General features: G+C 46.0%; 1 protein-coding gene across 8 annotated transcripts in view; it reads right to left on the reverse strand.

The window, feature by feature from the left end:
* SCML4 (Scm polycomb group protein like 4) overlaps window positions 1–19,650 on the reverse strand; it is a 110,141-nt gene that overhangs the window by 11,577 nt on the left and 78,914 nt on the right. For 7 of the 8 annotated variants that reach the window (XM_047734003.1, XM_047734000.1, XM_047733997.1 and 4 more), the window contains 2 exons: window positions 18,538–18,732; window positions 2,667–2,957 (listed from right to left, as the gene is read on the reverse strand). In XM_047734003.1, the coding sequence (XP_047589959.1) occupies window positions 2,667–2,957; window positions 18,538–18,732 (486 nt within the window). The remainder of the gene's footprint in view (window positions 1–2,666; window positions 2,958–18,537; window positions 18,733–19,650) is intronic. The other variant, XM_047734005.1, reaches the window with a different exon arrangement.

Genomic DNA, 19,650 nt, shown 5'->3' on the forward strand with positions numbered 1-19,650 from the left:
TTAGTGTACCTATAAAGGGTGAATACTTTTATTTTTCTGCAGTGTAACACAGAGGCTCAACAATGGACTTCAGCTGCTACAACCTGCAGCCGCTTTACTCTGAGGAAGCTGTGATTTTTTAATATCCCACAGTCCAGAGGGGTCCTGCTAATTATGAACCACTCTGATTTGCTGGGTATCAAAGTTCCCACTAATATTTCTAAGTTGTTTAAGAGACAACCAGTATTCAGGATAGAGTTAGTGATTTGCTTGGAGTGGAAAGTAGCAGGTGGGCTCCATCTCTCTGATTTTACCTGAGCCCTGAGTGGGGCTTTCTCAGGGAGCAACCTGAGCTCCAACAGAAAGGGCTCTCTCTCAGAGCTGGTTCCTGGGGAGAGTCTGGGCCTCTCCTCAAGGAAGACTCCTCAGATAGCTAACCAGGGTGTCATTCCAGGAGAACAAAGGGCTGAGGTAGGGATGAATATGAAAGACAAGAGGGTTGTTGAAGCTGGGATGGGAGGGAAACTACCTTGAGATCCTTTTCAGGGGGTCCAAGATTCCCCTCATCTGGGGGTACCAGATAGACCGGAATGGAGCAGACAATTATTCACCTAGTGATAGAAGTTCTCTTCATCGAAATCGTGCCTTCTTCTTACTGCTTGAATCCTACATGTAGGACCTAAGGCTTGATACTCCACCAACTTGAATGGAAGAGAGAGTAAATACCTCCTTTTGAAAAAGTGTTAACACTCTTAGGATTATGAGTCAATTCAATCAGGTGATGTCCTATGATCACTGCCCTGAGAAAATGGGAACTGGGTTGAGGAGAAGAGGTGGAGAGGAAGAGACACGTGAAGGGCAGAGGGACACCAAGATAAGGGTTTTGACAACCAGGGGCAAACCGTGAGGGCACTGGCATCATGATAGGGGCACAGAGATAATGAACATTTACTGAACTACTGTATACCAGATGTTACAAACTCTGGGGACAAGCCTAGGAAACAGCCGGGGCCCCTCCTTTACATTCCAATGTTGATTTGTGCCAGATCTTGTTCTCTTCTCTTGTTCTTAAAAATCAGGTGGAAAGTGTCTCTCCTCTTTGGAAAATGGGCTCTGTCCAGTCAAATCTTGCCTAGCTGATGGCTCTATGTGATAACATTGGGAAGTAGTCTGCAGGACGCCTCTACATTTGCCAAGAGCCCCCATGGCTGAGAGATTCTGCGCTCTGCCCCCAAAACTGCCCTTCCTTCCAGCATTTCCTGCACACCTTTCTATCCTCAGCCAGGAGAGGCTTGTGCAGGATGGGGAGGTTCTTGAGGGGAGCACATGAAGGATGTTGGACTGTACAAAACAGCTCTTCACTTGGCTTCTCAGGGCTACTGGTAGAGAGAGCTGCGACTCAGAACAAAGATGTGGCTCACCAGGGAAGACAGCCAACCCACTTGGAGGCTCTAGAAGGCAAGATGGAGACTCCTGACTCCTCCTTGGCCTGAGGCCTCCTCTCTTCGGCAGTTTTCAGGCGCAGAGCTGCTGGGCTGTGATGTCTTGAGAGGTGTGCTCACATGATCTGTGACTGCTAATGTTTATTGAGCTCTTACCATGTGTACATCTTGCACTAAATACACATATGAACTTATTTAATCCTCCCAACAAACCTATGAGGTAGATGCTATTGTTAACATTCCAATTTTACAGGTGAGGAAACTGAGGCACAGAGCAGTCCAGACTTGCAGAAGGTCATAAGGTCGGGAAGTGGTGGGTCCAGGATTCTAGCCCGTGCATCTGGTTCCACAGTCCACGTGATTATCTACTATGCTCTACAGCCTTTGTTCATTAACGCAATACTGACGCTTGAAAATGATTTTTTAAAAAACCATAATCCATAATGGATACCAAGCTACCCCTAGAATGAGAGCCCTTTTGTGCACTGCATCCCAACGAGGGATCTTTAACGGATGAGACTGAAGCTCATTCTGTCTAATGAAACCATAGACAGATTATATGGTTATAATTGTAGAAATGTGTAACTCTGACTCTGCCCATGTATTTGTATGCTGCAAAGGTCACCCACCAAACAAGAGACGATGCTTTACTGACATCTCATCTTCTTTTTCCTGGCATAGCGTTGATCTACGCCTTTCAGACTCCCTTAGAGTTAAGTGTGGCAAAATGGCCAGTTCTTGCCAATGAAATATGAGCGGAAGTGACATGCATCGTTTCCGGGCTCCAGGGAAGTGTGTGCCTTCCGTACTCACTCTTTCCCTTTCTACTCACTGGGTACTGGAGGCACAGAGACCACAGGGGATAGCTGGGCCACAAAATGGACAAAGCCTGAGTCCCTGAATTGGGGTGCATCTACCAACTGAGAACACCACCTTGGACTCTTGAACAATAAATGAATTTCTATTGCATTTGAACCACTGTACATTTTGGAGTCTACTTACTCCTACAGCCTAGCCTACTCTAATACACCACTTTCTTAGAAAAAAATACTGTGGTCAAAGGTTGAAGTTAGCTGCCTTTAAGAACAACAAAAACCCACGAAGGGCTTCTGCTTTCCCAGTGTTCCCGTGTTCAGACAGCATGGTTTCCCTCCCCTCCCCACCCCCAACCCCTACATGCAGTGATCCCAGAGCAATGGCTGAGGAGGTTAAAACATGGGGAAGCCAGAACATGCATTACATTACCACATCTGTTTCCTTCGAGAGAGGTCCCGTTTCTCTTGGGGCTGGAGCCTGGGGGCCTCAGCCCAGGTGCCAAGGGGCCTCCAGAGGACATGGGGCTGGAACGGGGACCATTGGCAGTGGTGGCCAGGCCTCCCCCAAGATGGCCATCTCCAGAGTTCTGCCTCTTGCAGTACAGTGAGGAGGAGGTGGGGAAGGAGCCCCTGTGGCTAAAGGCGGAGGTGGAGGGGTCCACGCTGTAGCGGTTCATGCCTACAGGGTTCACCAGGCACTCCTCAGTGGTGGCTGTTTTTGCTAAGCAAGAAGGCAGGACAGAGAAGCAGAGATCAGAGAGCAAGCCAAGAGGCTACCTGACAGTCTTGGCAAATGTTTCCCCTGCAGCACCAGTGCCACTATCTGTGGGGATGAGAGATGAGGAAGAATGGACCCCACATCATAATCCCAAATAGTTCACCTCTCAACAGATTAAGACACTTGCCTCACCAACAAAGCATATTATAGTAGGGATGAGAGATGTGGCCCTCTCTGTTCAGAGGAAAAAAGAGATTATTCCGGCTATTGATGACTTGAAAGTAAAATTCAAAGGTCTTTTTCCTTTCATGGTGTTGCCCCTCCGGCAGTCTCTACCAGCTTGTCTGAATCTCCCTGCTCTCTTTTCTCTTTGCCCACCAACACTGCCCTCCTCACCCAGCCTGGGATGCTTGAGAGCTCAGACAGGAGTCACAATGTCCCTGAGATAACAATCTGATCTGGGTGGTGACACAAGGGCAATGGTACTTCCTCCCCACCTTCAATCTCAAAACACATGAGGGTACTGCCCTTCCTCCAAAGCTAATAAACTGGGGAAACCAATGCTGATCTGGTCATCCCTACAGTTGTGATAACGTTGGTTATCACATATCCATAAAGGTAAAACTTCTGTGCCTTGAAAGATAGCATCAAAAAAGTGAAGAGATTACCCACAGAATGGGAGAAAATACTTACAAATCATATATCTCATCAGGGACTTGTTTCCAGAGTAACTCAATAAATGTCAATAAAAAGACAACCTAATTTAAAGATGGACAAAGAACTTGATGAGATCTTTCTCCAAAGAAGATATACAAATGGCCAATAAACACACAAAAACATGTTCCCCAATATTAGTCATTGGGGAATGCAAATCAAAACCACAAAGAAGGAGAACTTCCTACTCACTAGGATGATTACAATAAAAAGTCAGATAATAATAAGTGTCGATGATGCTGTAGAGAGAGTGGAACCCTCATACACAGCTGGTGCGAATGTAAAATGGTTCAAACTAGAGTCACTCTACAACCCAGCGATTCCACTCCAAGGTATTTACCTGAAATAAAAACATACATCCACACAAAAATTGGCACATGAATATTTACAGAAGCACTATTCATAATAGCCCAAAGGTGGAACTAACCCAAAAGGCGATCAACTGATGAATGGATCCCCAAAACAAGGCATATCCACACAATGGACTATTATTTGGGCATAAAAAGAAATGAATACTGATACTGCAACAGTGTGAATGAGCCTTGAAATATTCTGCTAAGTGAAATAATCGAATCACAAAAGGCCACAGATGAAGTGATTCTACTTCTATGAAATGTCTGGGATAGGCAACTCTATAGAGACCAAAAGTAGATTAGTGTTGCTGAGGGCAGGAGAGGTGGCGGGGTGTGGAGAGAGTGCTAGCTAACGGGTATGGGCTTTTTGAGGTGTTGAAAGTGTTCTGCCATTGTGGCTGCACATTTCTGTGAATATACTAAAAGCCACTATGTTGCATTCTTGTACAATCTATGACTTATACATCTCAATAAAGCTACTTAAATAATTCATTGCCAAAGTCTGGTATTAGGTGTGAACACATTCTCAAGAGTGTTGTTACACAGGCAAGCCTGGCCACCACGGCTCTGGCCACCACGACACAAGCCAGCTGGGTGGCCTCAGTGTACACATGCTCTGTGCTTTCTGCTTCGTGGCCAGTGGAGGGCTGCAAGATGTCTTCAGGAAGCTGGAACTCCACACCTTCACACGGATGACCTCTATTGAATCTCTTCCGCCTGAATCAGAAGACAGCAGTAGGAAGATTCTAAAAAGGACCAGGCTACAGAGCTATGTACGAGGCTGCCTCCTGAATGGAGTGAGGAAGAAGAAGACAAACACTGAGCACCTACTATGGGCTAGTACCAATCCAAGCCAGTTAGCAGTAAAGCTGTCATTATATTCCTTTTATTAGAATGTTCTCAGTATCTGAGCTACTAATCCTTTCCGTGTCCCTAGTGGCAGGTGCCTTGGTATATGTGAGGAAGCTACTCGTAGTGTCTGGCATACAGAAGGCACTCAATAAATATTTATTGAGTAGACATTTGGGCCACTATTAGCAGTGAGGCAGCCATTACACAGAATACACATTACAATACAGATTCAAAGGTCTATATATAAATTCGTCATGTGGATGCATGATAGACAGTGATAAAAAAGACAGAACTAAAACATTTATTCTGTTTATTCAATATTTTAAATTGAGACTAAATATATCTACATAGTTCTGATAGTGATAAGGTAGAGAACGCAGATAATTCTCCAATCTATATCCGTATTTTCCACTGGAAAATACAGATGCGGATGAAAGATTGTCCCCCTGTGATGACGTGCAGAAATGGGGAACAAGGGAACATGGACTTTATTGGTTGAGAAACTGCTGACGACCATGGGTGAGATCAAAGGTAATAAAAGCCAGCTTCTGGGCTAGGATCCAAACGAATTCATCAAAAAGTAAAACTGACTTGAGAGACCCTTAGGCAATAGCCCTCAGGCCGGCACAGGGTATACCAGTTATCCCGGAGACAGCGGGTGAACAACCATGGAGATAGCTCCGCAAACCCCCCACCACAGCTCTGCCTAGCCTGTAGCTCCCAGGCAGCCTGGGAGTGAGCAGTATGTTCAGGTGCACACACGAGGGTGTCGTTCAGAATTGATGAGTCACATCTGCTCAAACCTGGTTACAACAGCCTTTTCCTCACCTTTGTAAATAGGGGTGCTGACACTTACATCATAGCGAAGTGTGAAAATGACTGATACCAGGCAGGCCCTCATCATTCACCCCCAGGACTGAAAAGGGGCTGCACAGAGCAACCAGCCCAGCATTTCTGCAAGTGTTAGGTGTGTCCCACTGGCGGGACAGGGCATGATTTTAGTTGGGACTTTGGTATATTTGCTTTCTACGGCTATAGAAAAAAACGTAAACTTAGTGGCCTAAAACAGCAGAAATGCATTGTCTCATAATTCTGGAGGCTAGAGGTATGAAACCAAGGTGTTGGCAGGGACATGTTCTTTCTTTCTTTCTTCTTCTTCCTCTTTTTTTTTTTTTTAGATTTATTTTTTATTTTGGAGAGAAGGGGAGTGGGGGGAGGAGCAGAGGGAGAAAGAAACTCAAGCAAATTCCATGCTGAGCGTGGAGCCTGATGTGGGTCTCGATCTCATGACCCTGAGATCACAACCTGAGCTGAAACCAAGAGTGGGAGGCTTACTGACTATACCACTCAGGTACCCCAGAGCCATGTTCTTTCCTAAGGTTCAAGTGTAGTATCCCTACTTGTCCACCTAGTTGCTGGTGGTAGCCAACAGTCTTCCACTATAGATATATCCCTCCTATCCACCTCTGTTGTCACATGGCATCTTCCCTGTGTGTCTGTGTCCAAATGTCTTAGGAAGACATCAGTCATTGGATTAGGGCCCATAATCCAGTGTAACCTCATCTTGATTACATCTGCAAAACCCCTATTTCTTTCTTTCTTTTTTTTTTTTTTTAATTTAGAGAGAGTGGTGGGAGGGGTGGGAGCAGAGGGAGAGGGAGAGAGAAAATCTTAAGCAGGCTCCATGTCAGATGCAGAGCCAGACACAGGGCTCTATCTCACCACACTGAGATCATGACCCAAGCAGAGATCAAGACTCAGATGCTGAACCGACTAAGCCACCCAGACACCCCAAAAATCCTATTTCTAAAGAACATTTCTATTCACAGGCACTGAAAGTTAGGACTTGAACCTGTATCTTTTTGGAAGACAGAGCAACAGGTGAACATTGTTTTCTTACAGTCATGTATTTTAGTGTATAGCAATAAAATATAATTAGCCCATCAAACTCTGATTTCACTGATACAGTATCATTGCTTAAAGTGACTAACAGAGCTAAAGTTAAAGGAAATGAATCCGTTTAAAGGAATATCTTGAGTAAACACTTTCACAACTGTTGTATGGACATAGCAGAAATTGTGAAAGGTGGTGTGTTAATAGTAGAATAAATGCTGAGTTAGTACATTCCCTCTTTTCCGGCTGGGTGGTAAATAAGGAAAACAAATGAGCTTCTTATTTAAAAGCTTCCTGCAAGAAATTTTACAATCTCCCTCACAATTAGCTCATTGTACTGCAAATCTCGTGGCCTAAAAGTTCCTCCTTACATCTTATCCCCATTCATCTTGCTTTCTTTGAAAAGATGACTACTGGATATATCACCTTTCTACTACTCAAAACCACAAAGTCATCAACATACAGGGAGAGAAACTGTGGGTATGCGGAACTCTCAGTAACTAAGAATTTTCATTGTGCGATGCATGGATTATTGGTTACCTAAAACCGCTCTTTAAAGCTGGTAAAAAGAAGGACCAGATCCTGTGCAGAGAATGACACTTTTTAGCGGTTTTGTGGCTGACTGGTGAGTGAACACCAGATGGGGCCAGCAGTCCTGGGATGGCCCCGCGCAGACCCAGCTCTGGAACAGAGACTTGGAGCCGACCAGGGAGCTGACAGGTTAAGATGTTCCCCCGTCCTTTTCTCCCTGGTTTCTTAGAAAATCCCTTCCCATATGCAATGAGCTTGTCTCCCCGGCAAGGCGGAGATCTCTGTGGAGAACATCAACTCAGAAAAGAGGGATAAGGGAGAGGGGACTCCTGTACTTTTTTCTGAACCTCCCTGCCTCTATCCAAGAGACAAAGGACGCTGCTTGGAAAATCATTATATCTTTCCTCCAGGAAAAGGAATAATCCACTCTTGCCAGTCTTACACAGAATGGCAAACACACCAAAGGTGCCATCAAAGACATCTGCCGCACGTTCAGGGTTTCATGTCTCAGGAACTTTCAGGAGAGCCCAGTGTTCCTTTTTCACCAATATGATCTGTGAACCACGTTGTCGCCCCACTGCTGTATAGAAAACCTGTCCATTACTGAAGCCAAAGAACACTCTGGAAGAGTTCAACCCCACTCGAGCCTCAAGGGATGGCCATTTGCTTCTGAGTTTGAACTGTGTCTAAGCCTCGCTGTCCAGGAAACAAATCCGAGGGCCAGGCGTGTGTGGGCACCTCCCTCCTCCCTCACCCCTGCAGAGCCTTCCAGATCGCCCGCCCGATGCAGCCCCATTCCTGAAGTGTCGGGGAAGGGTGCTCAGAAGGCAGAGAACGTCCAAAGAAAAGCAGTAAGAAAAAAGCCAATGGAACGATGAATCATTGAATACTACATCAAAAACTAATGATGTACCATACCGTGGCTAACTGAGAATAATAACAACAACAACAATAAAAGAAAGTTCCGAAGCAGCAGGAGCAGCACAGAGAGGAAAAAGGGACTCGCATGTATAAACGTGCAGACACTCCTGACAGACTTTTAGCTCAGGCTGGGGTTGACTCCTTGTCATTTAGGACACAAGCCCGAGCTGCTCCTAGTTAAGTGAACTTGCCTCTTTATTTTACCAAAAAAGTGAAGCCGGCACTTTACTTGGATTCTTTAACCAAATGAAGTCCCTGCAAAGCCACAATACCGCCATCTGCAAAATGAGTCTCAAATAATACCTCTTCATGCAATAATAACCCCCAAATCCCAGAGCCTTAGAAACGATTCTTTTTCAGTACAAATAGTTCTTTCCACCCGCTCTCTCTTGCGTGCACACGCTCCCACACCCACCCACACACCCCTCCACTCCCGCCTTGTTTCCCCACATCAGTCGTAACTTCTCCATTGAAGCGGCACCTGCTGCACACAGTGAACCCTTCCTATAATCATCGCCGCCCCCTTCCCCGGGGCTGGGAGCCGCTGCCTTGCTCGGGAGCGACTGTGCAGGCCAGCGGCCATGCACCGCTGCCCAGGCTGGCACGAAAGGCCAACCCCTCCCTGCAGCAGGGTCTGGAGGGCTCCATGCGTGAGCAGCTTGGCTCTACGGCTAGAAGAGAGGGCAGCTCCCCAGATCCCAGCTCCGGTACCCAGATTTGAAAAGGAAGTGGCTCTGTGGGCCCCACAGGCTGCTGCCCCAAGAGCTGAGGAAGGACGATTGCCCGATGGCGGACCAGGCGCCCACCCCCCCACCCCGGGGGTGCAGCCAAGGAGCTCTGGGCGGCAGAGAAAGAGCTGCCAGGAGAGAAGCAGAGAGCAGAAGTGGGCAGGAGGGAGGAGACCCTGGAAAACAATAGCAGGTCCCCAGAAGGGCTGCCCTTCCCCAGCTGAGGGGCCATTGTTTCCTACCTCGGGCGGGCCGGCAGGCTCCTCAGGGCCCAGTGCTGCTGTGGGAGGCAGCGGCCCTGGGAGGACTTCTCGGTGGCAGAAATCAGCAGATTTCCTCTCAGCCCTGAAGGCTGCCTCTCACCGAGGCTCCCGGTGGAGGTCTGAGGACTTTCTTTGCTCAGGCCCAGTCCCGCCCTTATTCTTGCTCAGATAAGCTCATCACGTTTTCCCTCCGGGCCCTCAGTGGCCTCCTGTCCCAGCCTTCCCGGTTCAAAGGGCACCAGGCCACGCCACCTAGGACGCTTAGCGTTTCATTCGCTTCAATTAAATTTTCCATTAACTTGGTCTAGGGCCAGTATAGATTTTTCCCTTTAAGCCTGTCTCTAAGTTCAAATCACTCAGCCCTCAGAATCAACCTTATGACTCCCCTCCGGTCCATTTAAGTACATTTATTTATTCTCCCCTAATGAGACACACAGAAACCAGCCATAATTTTAATGCCTGACACCTGCACTTCAACAGTCCTCTCAAATGTTTCTGGTGTGCCTAAGACTTTGTTCTAAGTCTGTGGGTTGATTTCCTCCTGTGGAAATTTTGCCCAAAGGCAATTTTGCCCACAGTCAGCCATTCGGGATAATGAATGCCCTTCCTGTCTCAAGAGGAGAGCAGATTCCAGAATATTTTCCCTACGGTCTTGCAGCTTTGCCACATCTGTACCCCAAGTTCTTAGGGCAACTCCTAACAGGTGGGGGAGGGAGAACAGGTGGGGGGGCACCCTCCACAGTAACCTTATGTTTCCTCAACACCCCCACACTTTTTGGTCTTTCTAGAACTTTCGGAAATTAAAAATGGTCTTCGATTAGGAAAAGGTTGGAGTCAGCAGAATACAGGACACCTTGTAAGTTTTGGTTTTGAATAGACATCCTGACTTTCAGGATGGCTCATGACACTTTCCAGTATTCCTAACGCTAGTAAAGCAAGCTGCCGCGTTGTGAGATGCTCTGTGGAAAGACCCTGTGGCAAGAAACCAGCAGCTCATGGGAAATCAGTAACCACAGGAATAAGCTGGGAAGCTGACCTTTTTCCTGGTTGAGCTTTGAGATATGGCCTGGTGGAAGTCCCAGAGCCAGGGGACCCAATTAAGCTGCACCTGAACTTTTGATTCATGGAAACTGAGGTAGTAAATGTTATTCTTCGCCACTAAGTTTTGGGGTAATTTGCTGCACACCAATAGATAATTAATACAGATGAGAAAAGGGCATTTGCTTCATTGCTCTTGACTCCGCATGTCAGTTTGGAAATTATAATGATTAATTCAGTCACAGCTATGATGTATCGGCCTCAGAATGCTTGTTCAGTTCTCTGCCAGAAAGTTGATGGGATTTTTTTTCAGCCAACGGTTTACGCTTACATATGAGACCAACACACTACCCGGTAATAGAAGAGAGTTCGTGAAGTTTATCTCAGAGGGTTGTATCCTGGCTTACCTGGAACATTTGTGCATTGAACTATCATTATTGAACACTTATCTCGTGCTTCCTCCGTATCTACAGGACTCAAAAGAGAACAAAAGGCTTGCAATGCAAAGAGGTTCAGTAAGTTGCTGGACATTGAAAAAAATCAATTTTAAACTCCACAGAACTCAGGCCTTTTTCATGAGGTTCTATTTTTCCCCTTTAGCTCAATTTAAAAAAATACATATATTTTTTTAAAGCGATCTCACACCCCATGTGGAACTCAAACTTCCAACTCTGAGATCAAGAGTCGCATGCTCTACTGACCGAGCCAGCCAGGCGTTCCTAGTGCGGTTTTTTTAAAATGTGTACAGACATTATCATTTAATGAATGATATAATTGGAAGCACAATACATAAATTTCCCTAAATGAACTCATACTGACGCCCAGGGCCAGAGCTAAGATTAGGAGTCCTGCTCTGACAAACACTCCCCATGTTTTGCCGTGGGAGCACTGGCCAGGCTTCCCATGAACCTAGCTGTCTGAAAATATAGGAAGGCCTTTGTATTTGCTGCAGACCTGTGGACACTCCTCTTTGAACCTTTCCAACAAAACTTACTCAGAGGATTTTTTTTTTTAATTAACATATCATGTACTATTAACCCCAGGGGTACAGGTATGTGTATCTCGAGGTTTACACACTTCACAGCACTTACCATGGCACATGCACTCCCTATTGTCCATAACTCCACCACCCTCTCCATAACCCCCTCCCTCCGGTCACCCTCAGTTTGTTTTGTGAGATTAAGAGTCTCTTATGGTTTGTCTCCCTCCTGATCCCATCTTGTTCCATTTATTCTCAGAAGGTTCTTAACACCTGAGCTTGGTACTGATACTTTGTTCTCCTCCCAAATGACCCTCTTTCCAACACGGAGCTTGAGAAGAGAACAGCTCGCTTTGCTCACGTGGTCCCCCTGTCTGGGACAGGGTGAACATAGCTCCAGACACCAGCCTGCATTGGGAGATAAGCAGCTGCAAGGGAATCTGGTGTAACACAACTTCCTTTGTTTTTTGTTGTTGTTTGTTTTGTTTGTTTGCCTCCTTCATTCCACATATTATTTAAAATAAGTCAAGGGGCGCCTGGGTGGCTCAGTGGGTTAAAGCCTCTGCCTTCAGCTCAGGTCATGATCCCAGGGTCCTGGGATGGAGCCCTACGTCAGGTTCTCTGCTCGGCAGGGAGCGTGTTTTCCCCTCTGCCTTCCTCCCTGCCTACCCGTGATCTCTGTCAAATAAAATAAAAATAATAAAATAACAGGTAGAGGGGTGCCTGGGTGGCTAAGTCAGGTAAGTTTCCAACTCTTGATTTCAGTTCAGGTCGTGATCTCCGGGTCATGAGATCGAGTCCCACGTCTGGCTCTAGGGTCAGCGGCGAGCTTGCTTGAGATTCTCTCTCTCCCCCTCTGCCCCACCCCCCCCACTCACTCACTCATGTGTTCTTTATCTCAAAATAAATGAGTACATCCTTAAAATAAAGTACCAGGTCAAATGATGCCTAATGTCTGGTGGAGCAGGCCACTCCGTGTGAGTTTTGTGAAGATGAGAGAGCTCTCCTGGTGTCTGGAGTGATGGGCTCTGCCTGTCCTGTGGATGTCCTCCAGCAAGGGTGTGCCCAGAGCCTGGGGACAAGGAGGAAACACTCCTTGGGGCCAAGATAGGAAACCCAGAAGGAGAAAAGCGAATTGATATACCTGGAGTACAGTTTCTGCCTGGATTTTGCTAAGTGGCGATTGGGGTTTGTTTTGTTCTATCTTCGTGGGATGAAGTGACACAGGTGTACCCCAAGCCATGTGTGAGCACCACTGTGTGCATTCAGGCTTCTGAGCTGGGGGCACACGGGATGTACACTCTCCCTGGCAAGTGACAGGTAATAGGACCCAAGCGACAACTGGCTTGGGAGGAAAGCAAAGGATCGGGGAAGAGAAGACCTGGGCACAATCTCCTCCCTGCTGTAGCCTTTCTCTGTGGCTCTGAGCCAAGTGTGGCCTTGACCTTTCGGGCCTCAGTGCATCCCAAATGAGAAAGCTCACTAAATGTGTGCTGACTGACTAAAGTGGCTGTTTCTATGTCATCTAACTCATGGCTCTTGATAAACTCTCTTTCCTTTTAGAATCTTTTGGAAAGGTAAGTATTCCATGTATAGTCTTTCTCTGTAGAGCTATCATATTAGATGAATTTGTAGCTTAACAAGGAAGCTGATTTGATTTCTAAAGCCTGGGTACATAGGTTGAACCGTAATGGAGCACACTGGGAATGGCTGTTCTGCCGCTAGTTGCGCGATGCCTGGCTCAAAGACCACCAGCCAAGGCCAAAAACACGAAGCTTCAAGAACAAATGTCCTTCCTCATCTCCCACCCCTACCATCTGTGTATCGAGAAAGCTTCTTGAGAAAAAGTAAACAGTTTGTTCCCATTGCGTTAAAACTTCAAAAGGCAGGAAACCAATCACTAAATTAGATCTTGCAGAAGAGTTCAGCTATCACATCTGTGGTTTCCAGAGATCTCCTCTACTCTTGGTGAGCGGACGATTTATTCCATTGTGTTGCACAGAAATTCAAGTCATAAATATTTGCCGCAGACTCGTTCCATCTCAGGCTCTGCCCCCCAATCTATCCAGCAGGGAGATGAGATCTGGACCCAGATGCTTGCAATATAAGGCAAAATTAAGTGCCACAGAGGACAGGTAAACAAGGGTCTGGGAGAACAGGTGGACATCTTCTCAGGATTCGGGGAAGCCTAGAGGACGGCAGGGACCCTGCTGTGGAAGGTGGCTAGGCCCTACTGAGGACTTTGCCTGACATGGTTCTTAGCTCTTTTCACCCTTCTCATCAGTGCAGCAAACCTCCTCTTTCTCACCTGCATTTGTTCCCCTGCCATCTCACCTGACCACTCTGTCCCTCTCCTTTCCATGGGCTTTGGTTCATCTTTGGTGGCAACAGTTGTACAGTGTGTGTGTGGTCATTGTCCTAGTGCAAATAGACTTATTTTACTAAAAACCTGAAATAAATGATACATTTCCCTAGGCAGCCAGAACTCCGCCAGCCCACGCTTTATCATTACAAGCGTGGTCGCTGACCGGCGGCAACACCAGTCCACGGGCACACCTGTTACATACACAGACTCTCGGGCCCCAGGCCAGCCCCACCGAGGCTAGAATCCACACTTTAACAAAACACCAGGTGGTTCCTGAGCACACTAAGTCTGGAAAACACTGGCGAAAGTGTATTTATAATTGCGGGCTTTTCTTTTCAGGATTCAGAGGTAAGGTAAAATTTCCCTGTGATCATCCCACGCTTTTGACAGAACCACAAGTGCTATCAAATCTGCGTTTCTCCCTCCATTCTCCTAAAGCACCAGAAAGCTGCTCTACTTACTAAAACACACACCACGTGTGGCTGTCAGGTAATAGAACTAAGGGAAATGACCCAAGTTCCTGATTTCAAGCCAAGAACTTGACACCTTCCAGACTGGATGCAGGCAGCCTAGTAGGAAGTCTGGTTTTTCCTCAGACATAAGAAAAAGATCACAGGAGAAAGTTTCTATTTGAACTCTCTGAGAAAGAGATGTGGAAGATGGCCTCTATCTCTTCCAATGTGAGCTGTTCTGTCTTGGTATCCTCACTTTCACCTGTGGGGTGTCCCTCACTGGTGCTTCTGGGGCCCCTTCTGCCCAAAGCTAGCCTCTAACACTCCTGCAGTGACATCTTGCTCCTACTTCTGTTTTGGGTTGCTGGCGTTCCCCCTCATGGCCCTAAAAAGTGGGCCTCTGCCCTTGTCACCAGTAATGGGGAGATCACTACCATTCAAGCATTCACTGAATGGTAGTGATCTCTAGAATAGTAGATCTCTACTTCAATGGCTTTGACTTTGCCAAGTTCCTTACGAATACAACCGCACCTGACCCCTAGGGCGCCGTCTGGTAGGAGTTCCACCTGGCTTTTCAGCTGCCACGTTGTCTAGCTGGGAGAGCATTACCCTAAATCCTTGCTTCTCAAACTATCATGTATCTTCAAAACACCTGGGGTTTCTTGTCCAAGAGTGTAGGAGGACCTCTGAGCTTTTGCCCTTCTCAGGTGAGAACTGACCAGAGTTTGAGTGGCAAGACCTTACATTTGATTAAATCTACCAGCAGAACCACCGAGAACAGGTCTGCATGACCTGCTGTCATACAGTGTATCGGAAAATCATGGCTTCCACCAAATTGTCCATTTTTTGGCCACAGACCTTGTTTCTTTGTTAGTTCCTTAGCTGTCATGGTTTTTCCTTTTCTTATCGTCTGATTAACTGTCTTCTGGAAATGCTCTAATGAGCGTGGACAAACCCTGATAGGTTACAGCTCTAAATGAACCGCACTGGGGCAGAGAACCACCTGGTTCAAATGAACTCAAGACTGTGCAGTTGTGTTTAGGAACAATGGGGTCCTTTGGAGGGATGTGGAGCCTAAAATCAACTATGGCCTCCATCCTTCCCCTCTTATATGTGTGCTTCTTGCCACAGTAGTGAGAAAGGGGGGGGGGGTGAGAAGCTAATTCTTCATCTGAAGTGATAATAATTTGATGTGTTATCCTTTAAAGGAAATTGTACAAGGCAGTCCTAAAGAGGCAATGTCTTAATCTAAAGGCAAACTCTCTACTGGTGTCATTTGAGGCTGACTGGTGGAAAAGACATGTGGAAAGGGGGCCATTTAGAGCCTATAGTGACATAGCTGCTTCTTCCACCTTCCCTGAGGCTCCCAGACACGTGAGACACACTCCGGTTCTGCAGCACCTAGGGCATGAGAAACAATGTCCACAAGGTTGGCTCGTTTGGAGCAATTCATTTTTTTCAAATCAGCCATGGGCTGGGGAAGAGCTCATGAAGACAATTCGAGTCATTGCTTCCAAAGCCAGACCAATTAGGAAGGAAAGCAGCTTTGGGGTAGAAATAACTGTTTCAATCAAGGGAAGAGGTGAGGCAGCAACACTGCTCCGGGGAAAGCTCTGGAACTTCCTCCAGCATGGTGAACTTGGGAGAGACTATAGTAGAAACCAAGGCAAGAGTTTCCTCAGTAATCATGTAAGGAAAGTTGAAGGGAGGCTCCTGAGACAGGATGTTGAAATGAAACTATTTTAGTTTCAGTTTTGGCTGAGGCTGCAAGACAACAGACACCCCAAGGTAGAGTGAAGTGTGCAGATCTTGAAAAAAAAAAAAAAAAAGATGGTGGAAAGCCAGTTTTATACCTATAGGTGACCACCTACATCCAGCCTGCAAAAGAAATGTAGAGGTTGAGAAACACGTTAACTTGGAGATGAATTATGGAGAGAACTTTCTAATGTATTCCCAAGGGCTTCAGTGTGGCCATGTGACTAGCTTGATTTCTGTCCCTGGAGCTTGAGAGACACAATGGATTATTTTTGATTCCCATGAGAAATCAAAAAATCTGGCAACTCCGATGGCAGTCTGCATGCCCAGAGTTTGTTTGGCCAAAGGATGTGTAGTGTTTTTCAGGGACCAGATGTCGGCCATCAGAAGAGAGATCTAAAGTAAGATTTTGGGGCACCTGGGTGGCTCAGTTGGTTAAGCATCTGACTCTTCGTTTTGGCTCCGGCATGATCTCAGGGTATGAGATTAAGCCCCATGTGGGACTCTGCACTGAGTGTGGAGCCTGTTTGGGATTCTCTCACTCCCTCTTCCTCTGCCTTTCCCTCCCCCTCCCCTTTTTCTAAAAAAAAGTAAGATCATCTGAGGTTCTTTCTGTGGGACTGTCTGGTGGCACAAGGGGGCTTCTGCAGAAAGAAGCTAGAGATCTACCTGCAGATTTGGGGCTGTGGAAGGAACTGTAAGTGAGCAGGTACCCAACCAGAGAAGAATTATATTTGTCCATGTCTGGGAAAGTGCAGGTGAGAGATGGTAGGATCACCAAAATGTCCATGTAAGAGCCCATAGGATGAAGAATCAGCTTTCAACACCTGCTAGAACTTGGGAGTATGATGCCAACTCACAGCAGGATTAGTTGAGTAAAAACTCTCCTACCTCTTGCCTCTCTTCTTTCCCTTACTCTGGTCATGAAGGATTCAAAATCATTATTAGTTAGATGTGGGAGGGGGCAAAAACACAACGTTAGGTGTGAGGTGGAGAGAGAAGCCAATTGTCCTTAAGCAGGTCCGAACTGATTATTACACTGACCTAGATATATCAGTTATTGACTAGAGAATGTCTTGTTACTTGAAGGAGCAAGAAAAGTTACAAGATTTGTCCAAAATTTCACCCATGGATAGGAACAAAGTGGTCCCACCGGATATATTTAAAGCATGAGAGACATGGCTTTATGATTATATCTTATGGGTCATTGCTTATTCAATGTAACAGTGATTTAAGGATTGCACAGCAAAATCAGACCATTCTGCTCTTCTCATTACAAGATTCACTAGAAAATACATTAGCTTTAGGATATGTTCCTGAGTCAGCTAAGACTTACAGGAGAGGCCAGATTCTTACTGTCAGAACTAGAAGGAACACTGTGCACAAGCAACCCCAACACCTCATTTAGGAAATGGAGGCCCAGAGAGAAGAAAAGATTTTCCCAAGCTTGCACATATAGAGATATCAAACAAACAAACAAAACAAAGCAAAAACAAAAACCACAAATGCATGTGGTATTGGCTCACATAGACTATATTTAATTAGCCAGCTTTCATTGCAAAGGCCAAATTTCTTCCTGTTTCCCAGATCTCAGACAGATAAAATTGTAAATGGAGTTCTTAACAGTATCTAAAAAAAAAAAAAAATCTATGCTAAGAATCTAGATTTATCCTTCCCTGCTGTCCTCTTAAGCTCAAAATATAGCCATGCTTATTATAAGCATCTTTCTGTTGAAGGCTCTAAGTCTATCTGTGAGCACATACCTGCAAATGTATTTATTTTTCATTATCTGTAGTGGTCACTTTATAATTCAAAAACTTTCCCTAGCTCATGTATTTGTCTTAACACAATACGAGGTCTCTTGTAGAGACTTTGGAACAGAAGGTGCGTGGAACAGAAGAGTGTTCAGCAAATGTTTGTAGAATGACATAATGACTAGATTCCAGTTTCACTGGCTATGTGTTCTTTATATATCAACAATACTGCTTCCAGAGAAAGAAGAAAGGCAACATTTTGGCTCATTCTTGGTAAACTGAAATCCAGAGCCTAGAGTCATGTTCAACTTTTCACAAACCCATAACTCAGGGCTGCTAAGTGGAGGTATCTAGCACATAATGTGTGGCCCCTACATGCCCTTACTATCCTTTCCTCCAACTTTCCCATGCTAAGCTACTCTGCAACAAAAAGCACTCAGCCCCTGGATCACTTTCCATCCTGTGATGAGAGAGAAACACTAACTCTTACTGAAAAACTTATTTGATTCATGACTTGGTCCAATCCCTGCAGGAACAATCACTCTATTTATTGACATGAGTGGGTACCTGAGGCCCCCAGGCAAGGCCCCCAGGCAAGACTCTATTTCTTAGCCCTAGTTTTTTCAGGATTTCTGAGTTCCTTAGTGTCATAGTCTTTCCATGACTCAACAGTGATGGATAAGTGCCCAGGAGTCTAAATTAGAGAAGAGTGAAGAAAATAATTCATTATATGTGATGTGGTCTCATTGTCTAAATTCTAGCAACATAAGTCTGAAAGCTATAACGTCAGCTCTCAGTAGCTGGGGCAATCTCTTCCCACTGCAGCCTGGGTGAGAACTGTCTAGATACCCTGGGTCCTGGCCATGCCTGAGCTCTCCCGGGGTGGAGGATGGCAGATAGGCAGTCTGGGAGCCTTCAGCTCCCAGGAAGGCAGGGACACCTGGGACCACCTCAGGGACAGGGAAGACAGACAAACAAAGCCTACCTGACTCCATCCTGCCTTCCTTCTTCTCCTGGGCTTCCTCAGAGCCACTGGAGCCCCTGGAGAAGGGCTGGTGGCTGAAGAGGTCATCACACAGGAGGCTTCGGCACAGCTTGGTGAGGAAACGAAGGACATACCCAACACTGTTCACCACAGGCAGGCTCCTCAGGTGCTGTTTCCCATCGAAGGATGCTGAGACTGGAAAGCCACAGAGACAGCCACTCAGAGTGGGGCACAAGAAAGCCACAGGGCCATGGGAGGAGGTTTTTGTTTGTGCAGTTGTGCCTTGGCTTTAACTAAGCTTTATTCAGATTTCACCTGTTTCTTCACTCATTGCCCTGTTTGTGTTCCAGGATCTCACCCAGGAGCCTACCCTGCATTTAGTTGTCATGTCTCCTGAGTCTCCTCTGGTTTGGCACTGGTTCCCAGTCTTTTCTTGTTTCGAGTTACCTTGACAGTATTTTGTAAAATGTCCCTCAGTTGGGGTTTATCTGATGTTTTTTCATGATCTGACTGGGGTTAATGTTTTGGGGGAAGACAGGAAGTGCCCCTCTTATCGCATCAGATCAGAGATACGTGATGTCCACATGACATCCCTGGGATGTCAGCCTTCATCACCTGGCCAGATGGGGTTTGCTGCACTTCTCCACTGTACTTTCCATATTCCATTCCAAACAACAAAAGGTTGTGCCCACACTCAAGGGTAGTGGAGGATTAAGCTCTACCTCCTGAGGAAGGAAGAGTCTCTCTACCATTCAGAATTCTTCTATAAGAAAGAACTGCCCATTTTCCTCCATTCCCTCATTCATTTATTCAATCATTTATTGATATCAGTATAGACCCATATATTTATTTTGTACCAGGTTACACAATACTATGTTATTTATTTTGTTGCTCAAATTGTTCCATCTTTTGTCTTTGGGACTTCCAGTGCTCTGTATCCCTATGACATGCCCCCATTTTTTTTTTTTTAACAACTTGTTGGTTACTGAAACTTCAATATGTTTCAGATTCATCTTCAATTTCCCTGCCCCTGCCCTAAAACCAGCCATTTCTCCAATGGCTCCAATTCCTTGTTACGAAAGTGTGATATCTAGAAATCAAGATTTGGGCACT

Source organism: Lutra lutra, chromosome 6, assembly GCF_902655055.1.
Source record: "Lutra lutra chromosome 6, mLutLut1.2, whole genome shotgun sequence".
Classification (NCBI taxonomy): Eukaryota; Metazoa; Chordata; class Mammalia; order Carnivora; family Mustelidae; genus Lutra; species Lutra lutra.